This window comes from Streptopelia decaocto (genome assembly GCF_964273445.1).
Source record: "Streptopelia decaocto genome assembly, chromosome: 2".
Classification (NCBI taxonomy): Eukaryota; Metazoa; Chordata; class Aves; order Columbiformes; family Columbidae; genus Streptopelia; species Streptopelia decaocto.
Window position 1 is genome coordinate 119,021,402 of NC_138655.1, and position 22,148 is coordinate 119,043,549.

General features: G+C 40.4%; 1 protein-coding gene across 1 annotated transcript; it reads left to right on the forward strand.

Annotated features, from left to right (window-relative positions):
* Window positions 1-1,988: 1,988 nt before the first annotated feature.
* On the forward strand, window positions 1,989-20,236 carry ENTPD3 (ectonucleoside triphosphate diphosphohydrolase 3; the record flags this gene model as incomplete). The annotated part of the gene is made up of 10 exons (XM_082044681.1): window positions 1,989-2,105; window positions 3,325-3,445; window positions 7,358-7,475; window positions 11,061-11,211; window positions 11,968-12,127; window positions 14,202-14,432; window positions 14,867-15,139; window positions 15,236-15,346; window positions 16,932-17,069; window positions 20,003-20,236. Exons 1-10 carry the CDS (start codon window positions 2,095-2,097, stop codon window positions 20,234-20,236), a joined length of 1,548 nt encoding a protein of 515 aa, XP_081900807.1. The 5' UTR covers window positions 1,989-2,094.
* Between the last annotated feature and the right edge of the window lie 1,912 nt (window positions 20,237-22,148).

Below are 22,148 nucleotides of genomic sequence, written 5' to 3' on the forward strand. Positions count from 1 at the left end.
GCCGCTAATTTTGGGCTAATGTTCTTGTTTTCACTTAATTTCTCCTCCGAAGGAAGGCCTGCCAAACCTTCTCGCTGGTTTTCTGTGCGGGTTGTAAAATGTGTGAGTGGTGGGTTTTGGTGTTTTGAGCTTCCCCCCGCCCCCCAGCACTTGAAAAACATTCACCTGCAGACCACTTCTAATGCTAACGTGTTTGTACCTCTTCAGTTATAGTGTGAAAGAAGATATTTATGGTGCTTGCCTACCCGCCCTGTGAACAAGCAGGTCAGTACCTAAAATAAGTGGGTTTGGTGTTCCAGGTGATTTGGGAAAAGGAATTTCAACATATAGTATGCACTGTCATTCATACACGTGTATTTAACCTAGTTAAACTCAAAATGTTGGTGGCATAAAGAAGTGTAGTCCATTTTCCTCTGAGACGGGAATTCCCTTTGCTTGAAGTAAGGTGTAGAAAGTGGTCCTTCCAATATGCTCATGTGGCCCAGTGTACTGAATTTGGCGTGGAAAAATATGTATTTATGCTGTTTCTTGCTTCAGGTTGATGGAATGCAACTGCTTTTTGATACTTAATAAAATCTTTTATTTGGCATTTTGCCAAAATGTATGTGATGTTACAAAGAGGTACTTACATTACAACTCTGTTTAAACTGTGGAGTGAATGAATTCCTCTCTGGTATCTCTAGAGATTTCAGTGAATCCTATTGCCTGGCATGTGTGCAAGGCTTAGATGAGTATAACTGATTTATGTGGAATCTTGCAGCATCTTGCACAGATCAGATAGTGAAGATGTCAACTGTGTGATGACTTCAAGCAGGCATGAAGTGTAAGGTGACCTTCTGACACAGAGGCTGTTGCTTAAATCGGGATTTACAGATCATTCTGTGATACAAATGTCCTGATTGCCAATGGGACAACATAGTATGAGGAACGTCTTAAGAGATTCTGCCTTACCTAATATGCTACCCATTAAAAAAGATTTTTGAAAGGAAAAATTGTCTCTGATGAAGACAAATCCCAGTAGCCCAGAAGCACAGGAGAAATCCAGCAAACCAAGAGTTCAATTTCTCCTTTACAAATGGATGCTGCAGAAAATATTAGGGCAGTCATCATGGGTGTTCTCTTAAGTGTTAATAGTATAATAGTGGTTATTGCTTTGCTATTTAATAATACTTCAGTATCTCAAAGAGTTATTTTCCCTGAGTGTTCTTTTCTTTGGTAGTTACTTATTTTTTCCGGCACTGAACATCAGTGCTTTGGTCCAGGAGTGACTGGTATATATTAGGTTATGAGCAGATAGTTCTCTTTCAGCTCCTTTACAATTATAGGTAACTCAATGTACAGCTGAAAGCTGAAGAAAAATATTTTTTTCTCCCTCTAAAGATAAATATTTTACTCAGATGGTTATTCATAAATGTATTGTTGAAATCTGCTGTCTCTCTCCAAAAATGAATTGATCTGTATAAGTGCTTGTAATTAGTATGCCCTGACATGATCTGCAGGTTACAGTGAGAATTCATCCTGGGTGTTAACATATTTTCTAATCGTAAAAATAAGATTTCATTTTGTCATTTATGCATTGCATACATGATGTTTGAATGGCTCAGGATAGTAAAGCAATAGACAGCAGTAAATAAATTATCAATGTAGCTGGTAATTTTCTCTTAAAACTGGCTGATGATTAAGATAATAAAGCTATTACCAAGCCAAGAAAATAAAAGATTGGAAGAGCAAATTGGCAGTAAACAAGGAGCCCATATGGATTTAGAAAAGGGGGTGAGTAAGTGTGAAAAGTGATATTCTGGAAGTGAGATGTGTCAGGCTGAAACAAAGAGTTTCCAAGAGCCAGTCTGAGTTAGATTTCACAACATAAATCAGAAGACAAAGACAGAAAGCAGCAGCAGTGGGCAAAGCTCAGAGTGAAGCTAGTCCCAGAAAAAAACACATAACTTGTGTCTTTTTTGAATGTGATTATTGGTTCATGGGTACACAGGCTGAAGAATCTGTAGGGTTTAGAAAGTGGAAACTGTGTGAAGAGGCATTTCTTCTGCCTTGTCCTTCAGCCCACTGGCTCTGGTTGGAGCTGAGGAGAAGACCATGTGTTGCAGGTATAATGGGGCTGAGCCAGTCTGCTGTGGCCATGGACTATAGACCACCTTTTAGCTCCTGTTCTCAGCATGGATTGGCACTGGTGATTACTGAAACAGCAGGGCAGTCCTGAACAGCCACCATCAGTGTGGAAGAATTAGGAGATGGGAGTCAGGATAGATCATGCAAGGCTAACTTGGTATTTCTATGCCAAAATAACTGGTTTTTGAAAATAAGAAAGGCAGGGGAATTCTTTTTGTGTTCTGCTGACACTTCTAAGCTTGCCATCTCCCACCAGCCACTTCTTTCCTCTTCAACCCCCGTGGAGCACAAGAATTTTTGATAGGAGGATTGTAAGTACTCTGAGGTATTTATGGGCCTTTTGGGGTGAAGAGCTGTCTGGCCAGGGACATGCAAAGATAGAGGATGAACAGAATTTACAGGAAACCTAAACAGTATTTGGATTCTAGAAAACCTTTCTAGAGGATATGAACATATCAACAGCCTTATTGTCAGTATGCATGTTTCATGTCTCCTTTGGGTTTGTCTAACATAACTACATGTTACATTTAGTAACTTCTAATCACAAGATCTGTGAGTTAAACTGTGGATTTTATATTTTATGTAGAGTGCAGTGGGATAATAATAGGCTCTGCATTAGCATGCACACACATGCACACAAACATACTTCCTGAACACATCAGCACTTAGAAGGTGCTTGCTTTAATGTTCTTAAAACCTCCTTTGTTTCTTGCTGGAGCAGCCTGTATCTATTTTAGACACTGACCTTGCATCTCTGGCAGAAGCACCCAACTGTATTGAGCAGCCACCGTCACTGTGTCTACATGGCTGTGTTTGTGTCTTTGTTCTAGGCGTACATGGGATGGTTGAATGTGGACTAGCCTCAGCCTGCCCATTGCTCTCATTTCCCGAGTCAATGGGAGACGGCGCCCGTGCATCTACATGTAGACACCGTGGGAAATGAGCAGACTAGCACCTGAGGGTGAAATGGGGCATTTATTAGCATGACAATGTAGACACACCCCTTCTAGACAATAAAAAGTTAGTGGTAGCAAAACACCAGGTAGTGCTTGAGAACACAGAATTTTCATGTAGTGTAATCTAGTCGATGAAATGAGTTTTTATGAGGAGTTTCAACAGATTCAGGGCTTCAGGCCTTAAGACAGAGTCACTGAATCCTTTCACATTCCTTAAGTGTTTCCCTTTTTGTTGTTTTAGGATGCTCACCAGAGCCCCAAGTGTCATTGCCCAAGTGTTCCTTCTTCTAAGCATAGTTCTTGTCATTGCTATTGCAGTGATTCAGATAAACCAGCAAGAGATCCTCTCCCCAGGGCTTAAGGTAAGTCTTGAAATATGTAAGAAAGGAGAACGATATTTTGAACTGATATTTAATAATGTTCCTTTCTAAACTAATTTTTATGGGGTGATTCAAAGGAGTGTACAGTCATAAATTAATCACACCTTTGTCAAGGGAAAACTGAAGCTGAGATAAAAAGAGAATTAGTCAAGATCACAAAGTCAGTGGCAAAGCAGGAAAAGCATTCCTTGATTACCTGTCTGTGATGTCTATCACACAATGTCTGAAAGGCCAAATGAGGAGAAAATGCCACTGTTTTGGGTTGTTTTGTTTTTGTTTTTTTTTTTACTTTTGCCAGAGATTGGAAGTAATTTTAAAATAATTTTGAAATGAGAAATACCTGGAGTTTAAATTCTATTACAGCTAGGAAGTTTATGCTGAAATCTTTGCAAACTGCTCCTGTGTATCAAAAGCATTTGGGTTCTAAGTGTGCACTTTATGATTCACCACATGTTGGGACTTGCTGAACATTAACAGAAGCAAAGTAGCTCCATGAGGAGGTGCAGAACAACTGGAAAAGACAAACTGAAATATTCTGGAATTTAGACTTTGTTTCATGCTTCTGGAGTATGTGTGCAGATCCTTCAATGACAGATGTACACAGCTGAAGACAAAGCTGTAGAAATGAGCCTTTTAGAGTAGCTGTGCATTCTGGCATTTTGAGTTCTCTGTTCTTTCTTTTTTCCACGATAGCTACAAGCATAAAGCTTGTCAAATCTTTCTTTGAAGTTCTTTCTACCTTTCCCTCTGCCTGTGTATTTAACTGGATAGTTCACACACTGATAGCAATAGGTAATGTCTCATTACACTTCACAGGATTATGAACACCTTTGGCTTTGTCTGAATCATTTGTTGGTGTATGAGTCAGAAAATGGGATAAAACTGTATTGTGATACCAGTTTTATGTGTTTGTGTGGTGTGGCAGGGTGTGTGTGCTGGGATCTTGCATGGAGACATAGTGCCTCAGGTTTACACCCTGTTGTGCCCAAAATCTTTGCTGGCAGCAGCCTTACATCCTGACAGTTTTCATGCAAGGCAATACCGGACTGACCTTTAGGCTGAAGCCACTGTCTGAAAGACAGCCTACACATCACTTGTACTTTTCATTAATTCAGTTTCACATTCAGAATGACAACACTGTCTACTTTGCTTTTTGAGCAAACATCAGACCCACCTTGACCATCTGGAGCTGGTTTAGGTGGGGAGATCTGCTTCCTGAATCAGAGGAGCTTCATGGCTGGTTCTGCAGGAAGACTGGTGGTTCCTGTGCTACAATAAGTGTTTTGGCTTTGGATTTCTTTTTGGACTGTAAGCCTGCCAACGCAGAAAATCCCAGTTAATATGGAGGAACATATTGATTCCTGAGATGCTGAGTAGTCCTCAGTAAATTATTGACATTAGGAAAAAGGAGCAGAGGGAGCACCTTGGTATGCCAGTGTGAAACCCTCCAGTACTTAACTGATATGATATAGCCTGGAAATGGCAGTGTCCTGAAGTTAGCAGTTGATTAAAATTAAATATGGCGATAACATGATTAAAGCAGGCTTAATCTTTGTAAATGGTCTTGTTCTTCTTCTTCTGGTTCTTCTCTGTGAAACCAAAACAGCTACTGAATGATAACTAGAGTTTGTGTTATCTGTGGCGTAATAGCATATTGACAGCATCCAGGTTCATTCTTTTGTGGCACAGGAGATAAATTACCTGCTACACCATTGATGTTTTGAAGTGTTGTTGCAAAATTAAGTATTTTTATTGGGTGGTGGTTGGTTTATCTGAAGATTCAGCCAGTACTTTGTGAAGGAAGGACCTGCCCATGTGCACGAGGCAGAGGCACTGAAAGACCTCCTGACTCATTGGAATGCACCATAAAGTCAGAGGAGTGATGAAGAAAGAAAGTGCAAACATCCTTAGTGACATAGTTTGTGAAGAAGTACAGAATTGGAAACAATGCTAGCTCTGAATGTAATAAGCATTTGTACCAGGCAAAAAATTTTGTCCACTGATGTTTTATGAACCCTAAAGAGAAAAAAACCCCTCTTTCTGTCATTGTGTGTCGGAGTTTAACCCCAGCTACCAATCAAAATTGCTTGCTCAATCCCCCATGACCAAGTAGGGGAGTGAATTGAAAGGGAAGGGAGAAATTAATGGATTGAGATAAAACCAGTTTAATAAAATAACAAAATAATACTAATATACTACTACTAGTACTATATGTATAAAATAAAAACTAAAATCAGTGATACTCAATGCAATTCTTCACGAACTGCATTCGTGCTGAGCAGCCAGTCCTGGGAAGAGAGCACCCTGGTCCCTAACAGCCGATCCTGGGGAGCGAGAGCGAAAAGGGCAGAAAGGCCCAGAGGCCAACTGCAAACCAGCAGAACAGCAAAAGGCAAAACGAAAGGAATTCCCAGTTCAGCTCTGTTCTGGTTGAGTTCCATTTGCAACAGGTCTCCCCAAGCCAAAAAACCCAACTCCCATTAAATGTGAAGCATGATGCTAATGTTGTGGAATATTCTCATTGGTCAGCCTGGATGTCACTCGAGGTCTGTCCCACTCCTGAGTGTCTTTGCTAAAGTACTGAGTTGAATGGAACCTGATGACGTAGTGGTTTGATGGTATATGTGGAGCCTTTCACTTTCTAGTTGATCACAGTAAATATAATCTGGATAAATATAACTAGAAATGAAATTTTAATTATCTAACAGTCCTCTAGGAAACAGACTAGACTGGTATTGCTGGTAGTTCTTTGGGGGCCGGGAGTCTGTAGGATTACAGTAGAAGCAGTGAACTAATGAGGTGTGGAGCTGGATGGTTTTGCCATCTGCAGCAGTGATCGTTCGGTCAGAGTTGAGGCCCCCCAGGGAGTCAGGGGGATTAAATTTATCAGCCTGCTGCAGGGGCTCTTACTGCTTTGCAGCCAGATGGAGGCTTTCATTTTTCAGTATTGTCAGGCTCCTGCACATCTGTCTGTTTTAAAAGAAAAAAGTTAACAGAGAAATGAACCCTACACTGTGCGATTCCTACCAATTAGATAACTTTGGAAGTGGGGAGCAGCAAAACGTACTTCCATGGATCACAAAGAGGATAAGCAATATTACAGTTTTCTTCCCTTCATGTAGTTTACCTTCTGCTGCCGTAAAAGGTGGGAAAGGGGGAAAGACTGGTCTGGTGAGCAGTGGAATGGGATGGAGAAACCTGTGCTTTAATCCCACAGAGAGTCCAAGTGACCTAGGGCAAGTCACTTAAATGTTTCTCATTTATTTAATAAATAAACATTGGGTAATAGTGATTCTCTTTCCCTCTTTTTTGTCTCACATGCCCACACAGCCTGTTTACAGTGGCAGACTCTCAGGTGCACTGGCTAAGCCACTCAAAGGGAGAGGTTTAAGGGGCAATTAGAAAAGAACCAGACTTGTTACATCATTCTCACTGTGGACTATTATGTACTTAGCCTGTTTGCTTGTGGCTTTATGGATCCCTTGTGCATCCTCAAATCTAAAGCCTGTGCTTAGCTATCAAGCCCTTCAGTGTCTAGAAAGTGTAGTGGGGATAATGGGAAACGAACTTGCTGCAAAATCAAGTTCTAACACAGTGTTGTCTACATGTCAGCATGGGTTTCGAACCTGATGCTGAAAGATGAGCATTCTCCGTCCTCACTGAATTCATTATTGAAGATACATAGTATGTTCTTCGTTTTGCAACCAGATTCATTCTGTGTTTGGCTGTTGGATTCATGCCTAAGTGCGTAACACTATAATTAATCTCTCTTGTAAATATGCTGGGCGTATATTTTCTGAAGTGTTTGATGGTGCAAAGAAGTACAGCTGCATATGGGCCTTAAAGCTGTCACTGTTTGTTTCTTGATCTAATGTATTATTTTTTTCTCCTCAGTACGGAATAGTCCTTGATGCTGGATCTTCTCGGACTACAGTCTATGTCTATGAATGGCCAGCAGAAAAAGAAAATGACACGGGAGTAGTGAGCCAGACTTTCAAGTGCAATGTGAAAGGTGAGATCAAATGGAAGTTCCTTATTTCTTTCTAGCCTCCAAGAAGAGGTTGTCTGGAAGCCTATATTGTTTATTTTCTGCTGTGTTCCCTTTTAAGTGCTGGGGAGCAAGAACTGTAAAGACTATGTCTGTATCTGTCAGTGTGAGTCTTTCTGCTACTGATACAGCAGGGTGCTCTAATCTGCAATGAAGAGAGGAAATTGTAGCTAAACTTGGTTTACTCCATTTTAGTTCATGATTGGTGCAGACAGTGTTTGATGTAAAAACTATCAGTCCCTGTAAATGTTTAGTCCTTTTGCCCTGAAATAATTTCTTTTAAAAGGGAACTATAAAATATATTTTTAAATAGCTTAGAATAAAAAGTCTTTGAGAAGAATGGGGATCTAGCCCTTGTCAGATGTTAGCCATTAATTTTGATGGAGGCAAAAATGGGTGTCAGCTGTGCTATAGGAGTTTGACAAATTAGTTTTATTTTCCAGAAATCTTAGCGATGCTTTAAAAAATTCTCTGCTGTTTCAATCAGGTTTCCTACAGAAACAAGGCTTATACGGTTCATCTGTAATTGTTCTCCAGTTACTTGGAAAGGGTCAACCAAGGGCAAATGATGAAAGGCATGTAGAAGGTGACCAGGAAGAGCTTCTCCCTATTACAGAACTAGGAAGCGTCTAATAAAATTATCAAGTAAAATAGCTAAATTGCAGAACTGTTTCTGACAGGATGGCATAGTTATATCAAATATGCAGGTCTGACCTTTGGCTCAGGAAAACCTGTAGCTGTGCACTGCTAGAACGTGTCCCATGACAACCACTCCTGGCTACCTGCCTTGTCTTTTGTCTGAGGTTTTGCATGGATTTCCTCTCAGAGGGAGGCTGCTACACTGGACTGGCTTTTGCTCACACTCCAATATGATTAAGTATGTTCTCTAATAGCTTGTCGTGGATTCCTTCATAAGAGCTTTTGAATCTCTTAGTCAACTTTAGTGACATTTGACTAAGCTTTCAAAGATACCAAAATTCTACACATTTTATGAAGACAGGTGGCCAGGCCGGAGAGAGAAATCCACATTATTAAACAGTAGCTAGTCCATAAGGGATTTCTGCAGGAAGCCAAACTTTCTAAATTCTGCTTTTCTGAGTTAAATGAGCTTTAGATTACCCTCTGAGATACTTACTTCAGCAGTACTGCTTTGTTTAGTGTACTGGTTTGGGTTTGCAAGTTAGGTAAGAGGAAAGGGTGGGGCAGCTCAGGAAGTCTCAGTGCAGCTTTTGTTGATCTCTGATAATAACTGGCATTCAAGGAGAATTTTTTCCCTTCTCTCTCAGTCATGATCATGCAAAATTCTGCCTCTCTCTTTGTGTCTGGAAATAGATGCTGGAGATGTAGCTGTAGAAGTCCATGAGTTACTAGGAGATGACTAGAAGGCAATGGTTTCTTAACAGCACCAACATCTCTGTCTTCAGTGTTAAATATATGTGTGGACATTCTTAGCAATTTTAGAACAAGGAAAGAAACGCAAATGTAACATGCACAAAAGTAATGGACTGTGGTGTGTCTGATGGTGTGTCCTTACAGACTGCAGGACTGGCGGCCAGCCTGCCAAGGTAGGGGGGTATACTCTGCTGGCTCCTGTCTTGACTTGTTAGGAATGTTGCCTTTAGAAATTCTGGTGTGAGAAAAATGCACAGAGAAACCGCATTATTCTTCTCCTCTAAAAATGACAGAGGAGTTCTCTGTGAATTTGTTTTAATGAGTTTAGGTTTTGTTTTGCTTCCAAGAAGAACAAAAAATTGCAAAACAGAGGAGTCCAAATTGCTGTGAACTGTTCGGGTCCAGAGAGGCCTTAACCATCGTCAACCAAAGTATTCCTCATCCTCCAGGGTACAAAATCACCAGGGTTCACTGCTCCACTCTTGGGTGACTCTGCACTGGAGGTGACAGAGGGCTCATGGGAGAGGTCCCCAACTAAGCTGTGGGGGGCAGTGGTGAACATTTCTGTCAGTGTTTATTTGTGAGGTGTAACCATAGCCTGAAGCACTTAAGTTGGGGGATTGTTCTGGGCATACTGAGATGCAGACTTTCACATACCTGTGGAAATTAAAAGTCAAACAATCAACTACTCTAAGTTCCGTGGTGGTTGTATGATTTCATTTTGGCCTTTATTAAGTACTTCTGTCCCTGTGTGCAGGAGCCAGCCCCAAGTCAAAACCCTTTATATACTGTGCAATTAATCTGTCCTGGTCAGGCTCTAACCATTCGCAAAGGAGGCAGTTGTCCAAAACAAAATGGTCACTGCCTTGTGACCTTCTATGGCTGAACACTGGGAGATGGAGGTTGTTGCCACCAAGGAAGTGTGAGGCAACAGCAGCTGCTAAGGATGTAAACCAACAGATGCTGCTCTGTTTTCCTCTGGTGACAGCTTTCCTTCCAGCTTCAGGGCAGCCTGTGCTAGACTGAAGTCTTTTAGAAAGTCTTATTCCAAACCAGGGCTGTGAACATCTAATGATGATGTGGTAGTGTTTAAGTTCATACTGTGGAAGGAGTGGTGGAGTCTGCAGTCTTACATGTTGTTTCTTCTGTTTTTATCAATGCAATGTGGCTGAACAAACAGTTCCTCATTTTAACTCTGTAAGAGCCACCTTTTGCCTAGTTTGGGATCAGGTTGTGAGAGAGATGGCTGTTACAGAAGAACTAGATGGAGTTCTGGCAGAGTTGTTCTCTCTGGTGCAGTTGCTTAGTGGGAAAGCCTGGATTTCTCCCTGTGCAAGTTCCTCAGCTAGGGAATTTTAGTAAGGAATGTTTTTATTTACACCCAAGTTGAGCCTGAACATGTTGAGGTCCTGCTGGTCCTTGGAGTGTTGAGCAAGGGAGGAAAGACTCTGATGTTAATTGTTCAAACAGTTATGCCTTATGCAGCATGGTGTAGCTCTCGTTCCTGTTATTTGAAGGCTTTGAAAATTTGGAAAGCTGTGAAATACTTAGTAGTTCATGCACCAGTCTAGACATGGACCTCTGTGACTTCAAGAGCCATTTGTGTGCATCTTGAAATTTCACCAGCAATTCATTGCAGAAGCTTCTTTATTTTATTTTCAGTTGAGAGCAGTGAGCTATGGACGTGCCATGGTGTCCACAACAGTTGTGGCAAACCAGATTAGGAAATCTTAGTCTTAGGTTGGGGAAAGGGGAATTTTCTATACTTTAGCAGATCAGAGAATTTTTACATCCATTAGACATTTTATTTTCTACAGCAGCTGCCATGAGTAAACCTCTTTTTTTTTTTTTTTTTTTCTCATGGATATGGCACTGCTGTCATTGTGTAGTTATATGGTTATACTGTCTATCTAGGTAGGGTACTGTAGGTTTATGTGTATACACACAGAAATACAGGTGAGTAGTTTGCATCTTCTCTGTCTTGCACAGCTGAGACATTGTTTATTGCCTAAGCACTCATAGTTTTCAACCATCCTATCCTTGTCTGCAGTTACACGAGGGAAGGGGGAAGTCTCTTTGTCTTAATACCTCTTTGCTAATTGGGCTAATTTGTAGTTGGCAAAGCAGAATGAAATCAATCTACTTGTTCTCTTGTAGGTCCCGGTATATCCAGCTATGACAGTAACCCTGGAGCTCTTGCCAAACCCTTTGATGACTGTCTGAATAAAGTCAAGGAGAGAATACCGGTTCATTTGCATAAAAACACTTCTGTTTATCTGGGGGCTACAGCTGGCATGAGACTACTGAGGTATGGCAGAAACTTGAACTCCTCTGTATGCATACTAGCATAGCAGTCTGTGGAAACAGAATGTGAAAAATGTACTGGACACATTTGGAAACTGTTCATCTCAAAAGGAAATGGAGCCCAGCCAATTTAATTTAATTAACTTCTTTTGATAGGGAAAGTGGGGCTGCATAAAAATCCTCTGTTATGCCATATTGAAAAGAAATGCTTGTTTTACTCTGGAGAAGGCAAGAGTTTAATTTTCTCCTCCATATCTGTCTTAAAATTCAGTGTTAAACAGATAACGTTTGTGCATATCTGTGGGCAGCAAAGGCAGATTAAAGCTAGACACTGCAGTTTTCTGAGTGTGAATGTGGTGTAATGTGGCTTTTGGGGTCTGTCTGTGGCTTTGGCCCTGGCACAAAGTGGATTTTTGTTTGGTGGCTAAATAGAGTGGGAGGAAAGGCTCCAGGACTGTTTCAGCAGCTGTCATATAAGCACTCAGTTCACTAAGAAGAAAAGTATATATAAGAAACAAAGCACCTATGAACTTGTATGATAAAGATCGAAGTTTGTACATAGTGGGGGAGTTGCTTGCTGAAACAATGCTGGATACTTGGCTGTTCTCTAACATAAACTCCCACTTTAGGAAAATAAAATCTATTTTTTGTTAGGTGATTGTAGGAATGTTTCAATTTGCTTGAATTGCTAGTCAGTGAACAATAAACATGAAATTGCTATTCCAGATGCTCAGTGTCTCATGTTTTGTGAATTGCTTAGGTTGCAAAATGAAACGGCAGCCAATGAAGTCTTTGCAAGCATTCAAAACTACTTCAGAGAACAACCTTTTGAATTTAGGGGTGCACAAATCATAACTGGGCCAGAGGAAGGGGTGTATGGATGGATAACAGCCAACTATTTAATGGGCAATTTCTTAGAGGTGTGTGGAAAAAAACTGCATGCTTTTCTTTTCACTTTTTCTTTCTTACAAATGAGAAGTTTGAGGGCACATGTCTGTTAAAATGTTGTAGCTGTAACTTCCATTTTGCACTGAAATATAGAACAGGGTCTTTTTGTGGCAGTAATATAACAAAGAAAACACAAATCAAAGAGTAACATCTTAGAGGAATGTGGTATGGCAAAGGTAAAATTGTTGACCCATAAAACAGGGCTCTTCCCTACATGACATTGGATGCCTTACCTAGAAACAGAAGTTGCATTACTCTTAAGTGGTTTGGTATGTTAAGTGTGACAGGTGTTGATTATCTCGACAGTGGTGCCAATTAAAAATGTTTTCTTCTGCTTTTCTGTGACTTGCTCAGGTGGTTGCTGTCCCTGCAGCTCTACTGGTGAAGGATCTGCTCAGCTTAGGGGTCTCCAAATTGTTTGGCAGTGTTGGCTCACTTGTCTTAAGCAGACAAGACTGTCTAAAGCAGTGAAAGTGGTTAAGTTGATGCAGCCAAATATGCCTCAGCTGAGCCAGAAATCACTCACATACAGTTCATTCCAATACTGCTGAAAAGCTGCAGGCTATGAGCAGTGGGCTGTGGTACAACTGTCATGTCTTGTGCAGACAAAGTGATACCAAAATAAAGATACTTATGCTGTCCTTGAACTCAGAATATTCTGTGTTGGACAGGAGCCTCATAGCAAAGAGGGAATCAAATGTGTTGGAAGATATCTTTTTATATGTAGATACCCAGTATAATCTAATTGCCAGTAAAAGCTGTAGCAAGATGATCATCAACTGCTCATTTGCATTCATGGCAGCTCTGTGCTGCCCTTGACATTAATTGCTCTTCTTCCAGATAGTCTCACTAGGTTGGAAGAAATTTCAGCCAACCCCCTGAGTATTGTTAGCTGTCCTGGTTGAATGGTTCCTGTTAAGTCATGGCAATTAATAAGCAGAAATTAGCTGTTGGTGATGTGAGTGATAGCTCATGGTGAATGTGTTGTTGGCTGTCACAAAGTTAAGAAAAAACAGTATTTGGATTACATGTTCTGGAAGAGTTTTTCTCACTGTGTGCATTTCATGCCACAAAAATGATGTCATGAACTTCAGTGTGGTGTCAGTCTTCTACTACATGAATTTTAGTAATCTAAATATCAAATATGGCAGATTAGTAAGGACTACTGAAGGGACCGCAAGATGCTGTAAAGTGAGTTTAGTACAGAGACTTGTGTGAAGACCTGTGTGTGGAATAGCACTAGTAGGAGAGAGAATTTTTCACCCTTCTTGTGGCAATGGGCTAAGAGTCCAATTCTGCTGGAGCTGTTAATGGGAATATTTCTCGTAGAATTTTCTTGTGCATATATTTGCCAGCCCATAAAGTTTCTTTTCCCTTCTTGTGTATACATTCATATAATCACACTTAGTAAATAATACTACAGTAAATATTGAGATAGATAATCATAAAAAATCTATATTCTGCACTGTGACTGCATAGATCAAACACAGAATTTGGAGGATGTTTGGGGTAATATGGAAGAATGGCAGCTGAATGGATCAGATTGGAGTGTCAGTGAAGGAAATGGGGTCCTTGTTCTTTTGACTTTGATGGATCTTTCATTTGACTTTTCTGTCTTTTTCACTTTATTTTAACTTGCTTTTTCTGTGTCATCTCTTAATATTCTATTCCTTTAATAATTCTTCTTGCCTTGAAACAAGCAAATCTTCATATTGTTTCCACCCAGATTTGTTCAAGATCTCACATGTACCTGGACTTCAATTCCCTGCATTCTAGTACAGATATTGATCTGGCTAGTGCTGCCCTCTGAGTTGAAAGCTACACTGCATTCCTTTTACCATCTTTCAAGATAATTTCACTTTGTGAAAGTTCATCCCTCTTATGTAAAAAACATTTGCATGTTTTCCTCAGAGCTGAGATTTTTTGGAAAGGGTGCAGGACAAAGAGGGGGATAAATGTCAAAATGCTAAGTAATGAGAAGAAAAGCTTGAAGGGAGAACAAGCAGATGATATTTCTAATTAGCCTTGTTTTATTTTTACATGTAGAGAAACCTTTGGAGGACATGGGTCCATCCTTACAGAAAAGAGACTATGGGTGCACTGGATCTTGGAGGAGCTTCCACTCAAATTTCATTTATTCCAGAGAACCCTCAGGAGAACTTCAATAGCACATTGCAAGTGAAGTTGTACGGTTACAACTACAATGTCTACACTCACAGCTTCCAGTGCTACGGGAGAGATGAAGCTGAGAAAAGGCTTTTAGCTTTGCTGCTCCAGGTCTGTTTAAGACCCTTTGCTATGCTGCTTTTGCAAGTTTTCAGTAATTGTCTGAGCAGGTTCTTAAGCTTGTCTTTGCTTCCCTTTGGTAGAGATTGGAGACCCCAGTAAGAGGTGTTTTGTGCTCAGTTGTGGGCAAGCACACTTAGATTTCGTACAAAGATCTTCATACTCATTAAAAATTGGTGAGAGTTTTGTACCATTTAACAAAAAGGCCAAACTAGTTCTATGTTTTGCTGATCTTGCCGATTATTTTTGTGAGAAAGGAGTTACATTACAACGATCAGCAATGTTGTACCGATCAGCCATGACAGAGAACAAAAATACATGCATAAGTGGTTTAAAAAGATTCCCATAGTTAATGTCAAATTCAGTCTTTCTTGCTTTTGAGTAGCCTTTATTGTGTGGGGTTGTTTTCTCTTTTTTCTCCCCAGAAGTCAAACACCAGTTACAATGTGGATAATCCATGTTACCCTCAGAATTATAATACTTCGTTAACAATGAAGTACTTCTCCAGCAGCCTTTGTACACAGTCTCTGAGACCAGCAAATTATTACCCAAACCAGCTTGTGAACTTCCGTGGAACAGGAGACCCAGGTCTGTGCCAGGAGGTGGTTTCTTTGTTGTTTAACTTTACTGCTTGCACAGACAGAGAAGAGTGTCCATTTAATAGAATCCATCAGCCAAAAGTTAAAGGGAATTTTGTGGTAAGTTTGCAAACACAACATTTTTTTTGAGCTCACTTGCTTTTGATTTCTGTAGTTCTGAAAGTAACAGGCCTGTCATCTACTCCTTTTCTATAGGCTTTCTCAGGATTCTACTATACAATTAATGCTTTGAACTTATCCGGGCACTTTTCCCTAGCTGACTTCAATTCAAGTATGTGGTTTTTCTGTTCACAGAGCTGGACACAGGTAAGTGGGTTGTTTGTGATTGTGGTGTGGGTTTTTTGGGGGTGTTTGTGTCTGTGTGTGGTGTTTGCTTTTCCCCCCCCCCTCTTTTTTCCTCCTTCATTTGCATCTGTAAAGGGGAGATACAAAAAGAATATGGATTGGACAAGTATTCAGAACTTTTTGGAAGGTTTGTATCAACCTCAACATTTGTTTTCTCACTGTGCTTCAAAGCATGTAGTGTTTCTAGCATGCTTAAAACTTGGGCTAGTTTTGGAAATTTAATTTCCTGTGATTCTAACATGAGTTTCCAGCCTATATTGAAATGTGGCCAAGCAATGTGTGCATTTTCTTCTTTTTATCTTTGAGCTTTGTACCACTGGGATGTCACAAAGATAGTAAGGGATGTTGCGACTGAATGTATGTGGGTGTAAATTTATGCATTCCAGGGCATTAGAGATTACCCTGATGGAAGTTTTTAGAAGGCTGATAGAACAGGTCAGTTTAAATTTCAAAACAAAACTGATAGACTGACATTCATTAACAACACACTTCAGTCACACATTATTAGCATTATCACTATATATATTAAAGCAGTTAGTACTTATCAGTTGTATCCTGCATTATCTGTGAGTGCATAGTAGCACAGAGCTGATGCACTGTAGTTGAAGTTGATAAGGTGGGATTAGCATTGCTGTCTGAAGGATCTTTAATTGTGGGAGGCAAATGGATTTTTTTTTTCATTACTGTCCTCACAGAGTTCATCTGAAGGAAAGGTATAGTCTCATATTTTTTGCTATTACTTATGCTACAAAAGGCAAGTAAAGAAAATTGTCCCTAACTGGCAATCTGTGATCTTTTCAGAACAGCTTTCACCCAGCAGTTCTTAATTTTCCAGCTTGATTGATCTGTCTGTATGTGTATTCTGTGATATTCAGGTCCTAATCTTCTTCTAAGCCTTCTTGGAAGGTCATAATTGACATCCAAAGAGCAGTCTTGTGATATAACATGTTCTATGCAACTTGCAGGTATCTTTATTTAATAAAGGTTTAACTCTGTGTTTTGCCAGTCCTGCAATATTCTTTATGCCCTGTTCTGATCTCAGCTCTGTTAGTGTGAACCTGGGATAAATTGACAGACCTATTTAAGTTTGCAGGAAGGCACCTCAGATCATCAAACTGGCTCCCTGTTTGCATTCATTTTGTTGCTAATATTTCCCATTGTAACGTACCATTGTCACTTGATAGCTGACTGCCACAAGCAAAGTTGACTCTGTCTGTGATCCCATTTAACACATTTGAGGCTGTGGTTTACTACCACAGTTTTAACTATGCTGTAAAGATGACATGGCAAATTTAGCAACCATAACATCCACAATCTCTTATGTGCAGTTGTATGTGTATTTTCGTTTTTTTACCACATAAGCTGTATCACTGTCAGGGTATTTCTTTTTCTAAATCTCCATATCTAGTTGTCCACAACTTTACTTGGTGTTTCTGAAAAAATGCTAATAAATTCTAATTAGCATCCAAAATATTCTTTAGTTATAAAAAACAAAAGCATTTGGTTTTCATGATTTATGTGTTTTTAAAAAATCTTTTGCTTTCAGCTCCAGTTTATGCTGCCTAAATTTGAAGAAATATATGCTAGATCCTACTGTTTTTCAGCCAATTTCATTTACTACTTGCTTGTACATGGTTACAACTTTGATGCCCAAACTTGGCCACAGATACATTTTCAAAAGGAGGTGAGTAATCATCATTTCCTCTTACTGTTATTTTAATCCAAAGAAGGGGACAGAAGATGCAGCAGCCTACAAAAATAAAATGGTTGTTAACAGCCTTTGTAAATGATTGTCAAGTGTTTGGTGTAAGACAAAGCCACTTTTCAAGCCTCAGTAGCCATTTCAGCCTGGTTCCAGGGTTGGAGATGTTGCCTAGATTATTTTAAAGAGCTTTAAGAATGGATCAAATAATTGTGTTTTAAACCTTGCCCTAGTTTGTTGAAGTATTGGCTTCCTCTAGGCAGTGACCTGCCCGAAACACCTCACCCGTCAGGGCCAGTTTGAGCTGACACTGCTGAGCTGGACAGGAGAACTCCCGCTTTTCTGTCTGCTGGCAGAGCCTTGAAGGAACTGGCAGAGCTGGTTTGTTGTCACTGAGTGGTGATGAAGCAACTAGGGCAGTTTTCATCCGCAGCTGGCGCATCCATCTGTGCCGCAAACTGGTTCTCTGGAATAAGAACACATATTGGTGGAGTATTGGCTTTCAGTTGCCAGAGAGAGAAGGCTTACAACAGTCTGTGTCATAGCTGCACTTCTCTCTTCCCTGACCTCAACTTGTCTCCTAAACAGCTGAGCACTTGAAACAAACTTCCATTCTAAAGCTACTGCTAAGCAATATTTGCTTCCAAATCAGAAGACATGGCCACTATCTAAGCTTGGCTGTTACATCGGGAAGTGTGGTCCCCACAGTGTTCTGTGACTCCATCCTTTCCTCTCTGCCACTGTACAGAGCCTTATTCTAATTGTCCCAGACTGTCTCTTAATCTCCCTACAGTTTGGAAATGCTTCAATCACTTGCATGCAAAACCAACAGAAGACTATGTTCTAGGTCTTCACGCAGTATTTGTCAATGCAGGGTATGCTGGCAAGCTGTGAATGAGAAATCATGAGCAATGTTTTCTGAACAGTCAAACTCTATTACTGCCTCACTAGGGAATCAAATAGGATATTCTTGCCTTATTTTGTCCTCTGGTGAACAACCATTAGCAGCTGTGGAGAAGTGCGCAGAGTTTAGCCCTTCTACTGGGAAGTCAGCATAGAGTTTACTTTGGGGTCTCAATCTGGACCTGGTGAGGGTGGATTTGTCTTGGTGTTTACATATATCTTGTGTTGTCCTCAGCACACAGGAGCAGCCAAAGGCAGCATTTTTCTGTATTTAGCCAAGACTATAAAAATACTGAGCAAAATGAAACCCCAAAAGGCTTATTTGAAATTAACAATTTTGTTACCCAGTTCTTGCATTATGGTAATTATGAAACTTCAAAAAGAAAGACCACATTCTCTTAATTCTGCCCCTCAAAAAAATGAAAAGGATCTAATATAATTGATCAGGTAAGCTACCCCAGAGAGAACAGAACAGTTGCTTCCAAAAGTGGAGGGTAGTTTCTTTGGTCTATGCTAGAAGTGCATTTCCTTTTAAGTAATGAATACAACCTATGAAAAGCACCTTAAACTAGTGCTAAGATCTGGTTGAAATCTAGAGCTAGATGATTTGTTAAAAGTTCTAAGCCTCACGATAAGAGTTTATTCCCTCTCTCTTAGGATATACACAACTATAAACAAGACAAATTATTATAGGCCCTTACGGTCTCCTACAACCAGTGGCTGACTGCTTACAACTGTTCATTAAAGACATTAAATCATTTATTAAAGTTCATCCCTCAACTTCATCCAGAAACAACCAAAGAGATTTGGTTTCCCAAACTTGCTTTCTCGATTTAAGCAAACTACTTATGGACAGCCATTCAGGCAAACTCATCTCTGTAGTAGCAGAGTGGGATGACCTGTAATAAAGACGGAAAGCCAAAGAAGTTTGGGAGAGCTGGTTGGTTGTAGAATGCAATTTCAGCTTTGTCTGCTCTGTAGTATACCCTAGAAATACCTGGAGTGATTTGGAAGTGGTGCAGGCCCTACGAAAAATAAGCCTATGCTAGAGTGTAAATCAGATATGTTGTAGCTGGCTCTCTAGGCTAGCCCTTGTTTAACAAGTTCCATTGATTTCTCTTGAAATGCCCCGCTGCCTTATTTTTTGACTCTGTTTAACAATAGATTTGTAGTTTGATTTGTAGGAGGCAGTGATGTGTATTTATATGTATTATATAAATAGGCAAACCATTATGGGAGCCTGGGGATGTGACAGGAGGACAAGGGACACTGTCTTCTTCCTTTGATCCTGTGCTTATCAAGTGGCAGGATGTTGATTAAATGAAAAAGGCAGTGGAAAATTGATAAACTGCTCAAGTTAGAAGCTGGAAAAGACAGCAAAGCAGGAGGACTGTGGAGCAAATACAAATGTACCCCCTTTCCTTTTGTTTCAGCTGTTGCTAAGTAATTTTCCACTTATGCTTATTTTTAAAATGGAAGAGTCTACTGCTGGTTCATTTGCAGGCACAAAAACAACCATGGAACAAATAAAATAGAGTTCCTGCTTTGGTGACTTCACCCTCACCTCTCTTTGTCTGTGTTGATGGGACTCTCTGTGGGCTTTTTTGTATGCTTGAACTAAACAGCATCCTAGCATTTGGCTAAGATAACAGGCTAGTTCTAGGAATTAGCACAATAGTGCTGATTTTTTTTTTTTTTTAATTTTTCAGTGTTTCTTGAACAGAAAATCGCATAACTGTCTGCATGTGTGCCACACATCCTTGTATCCATCCATCCAATACCTGTGTCTCACTTCTTTGCCCAGTGGCCAATTTTATTAGCATCCTCTGGAACTAAAAAAAAAAAAAAAGGGTAATCTAAAATGGTTCTGTATCTTCTTTGTGTATACTCCACCTAAGTTTTCTTGTTGCTAATTTAAAGAGCAGTTGTCAGCACCAGCAGCTGAGCTTTTAGAACCTCTTTTCTTTGACTGAAAAATCCATGTGAATAGGACTTCTCTGTCTTTATTTCAGGTTGGTAACAGCAGTATAGCATGGTCACTTGGTTACATGTTAAGCCTCACGAACATGATTCCAGCAGAGGGCAAGCTGATCCAGTTACCTCTGAAACCTTCTTTGTTTGCTGGGCTCCTCGTCTTCCTCACAGCTACAGCACTGATCTGTCTTCTCTTCCTCGTTTACCTGTGTATTGTATCACGTAGTCGGAAGAACATCAGTCATGTTGAACATGTATTTATTCCAGAATGAATGAACTTGCTGAAGACAAAACATTTCATAGTGCTATTAAGTCAGACTTTATTTCTGAAAAAAACGGTGAAATAAAGACAAGCAAAAAGACTTGAGGACCAGAAGTGTTATCAGAGAAGAAGAGACACAAAGGAATCTGTGATACGGTGAACTGGAGTGCTTTTGAAGTATTTTGGCAGTTGTTTCTGTAAAACTGTTTTGTCCAGTGTGCAGCAGAGAAAACATGCGCACATATGTCACTTTGATTGATAAGGGATTAATAGCCTTTTCCTGCCAGGTATGTATTAATTTTTTGTTCGTTAACTCTGTGCTAACTGGTAAGCTCAAGTGGTGATGGATTTGATCATGATGGCGGCTGTTTAAGATAAAATTAAACAAGAAGTCAGTAGGAATTGTGGGAGGTGGGAATATGGCAGTTGCTCTTGTGTGTAGTGCTGACACTAAAAGCCCCAAATAATCTAATTTCTGAAAGTGGAGCAAACACCGGGTAATGACAAGAACTGAAAGGAACAGCTGGGATAGAATTGTTTTTATTGCTGTTCCAAACAGATTGATCCGCCCCACATAAATGTATAATAAACTGCCAACACCTCTCCGGACTTTCAAACCAGTCTTAAAACTGAGCTATATCTTTTGGTACTGTGGAGACCTCAGAGTGCCTTTGCTGTGGCAGGTGAGATTTACTTTGAAAGTGGGACAAAAATCTTCCACACTTCAGTAACTGAACCTAAATTTAAATGTCTCAAAGTTACCTCCAGGAGCCACTAGGGTTTTCAGTGTCCTTTTCTCTTAACTTTCACAGAAATACTTTTTGTAGGTTCTCATACTGAAACACTGACCTGTATTCCTCACATGTTGTTGATCTCAGTCACAGTCAGTACTGAGTTGTCATGTACATATTAATTCAACTGTCTGTATAGTCTCACATCTGGGATCTTCTGAAGCATTAATATGTTCAGCCCTTCATTCAAGGCCAAGAGGAACAGGAGCCAGTCTGCAGGTCAGCAGAACACCCTTTCTGTGGTGGGTTTGGGAGCACATTGCTGGAGCTGCAGTCACGGCTGTAGTGCCTTGATCAAACTTTCTGCTGTCCTGGCCTCAGTGTTCCCTCACCAGTGCTGGGATGTGCCTAGCAGATGCTTCTGTCAAACGCATTAGCTCCAGAGCTTTCCTGGAAGTCCTGGTGCCTTCATGCTCCGAAGAGCTGACTTCCTTGAAAGCCCAGACATTCTTCACCAAACCTGTCCTTCCCTTAAATCATAGGACTCCAATTTTACCCACTCCTCCAGTTCTTCATGGTCAGTGCCCCTTTTACCTGCCTGTCTTTTGTATAGCTTTTGTCTTTTTCAGATGGCCTCTAAAATAGCCTTTGAAAAACCCTCCTGCCACATCATCTGCCATCTCTTCCTTTTTTACAGTTTCTGTTAATTCCTTTTAGTATTGCTGTAAGGTGATCTGTGAAGCTGCAAGGGGAATACATCTGAAGGGCTTCAGAGCTAGCAGAAAGAAGGGATTGTTGTACTCAGGATCTGCAAGAGGAGAAGAGAGCATCTCTGCTTCACTTTCCTCCTCACTTTCTACCATGTCCTTTCACCCAGATTCAGTACCTACATGGAGCTCCGTATTTCCCCTAATGCCCAACTAATAGCTGCTGCCAATCACAGAATGTTAGGGATTGGAAGGGACCTCGGAAGATCATCTAGTCTAATCCCCCTGCTGGAGCAGGAACGCCTAGATGAGGCTACACAGGAATGTGTCCAGGTGGGTTTTGAATGTCTCCAGAGTAGGAGACTCCACAACCTCCCTGGGCAGCCTGTTCCAGTGCTCTGTTACCCTCACTGAGAAGAAGTTTCTTCTCAAGTTTAAGTGGAACCTCTTATGTTCCAGCTTAAACCCATTACCCATTGTCCTA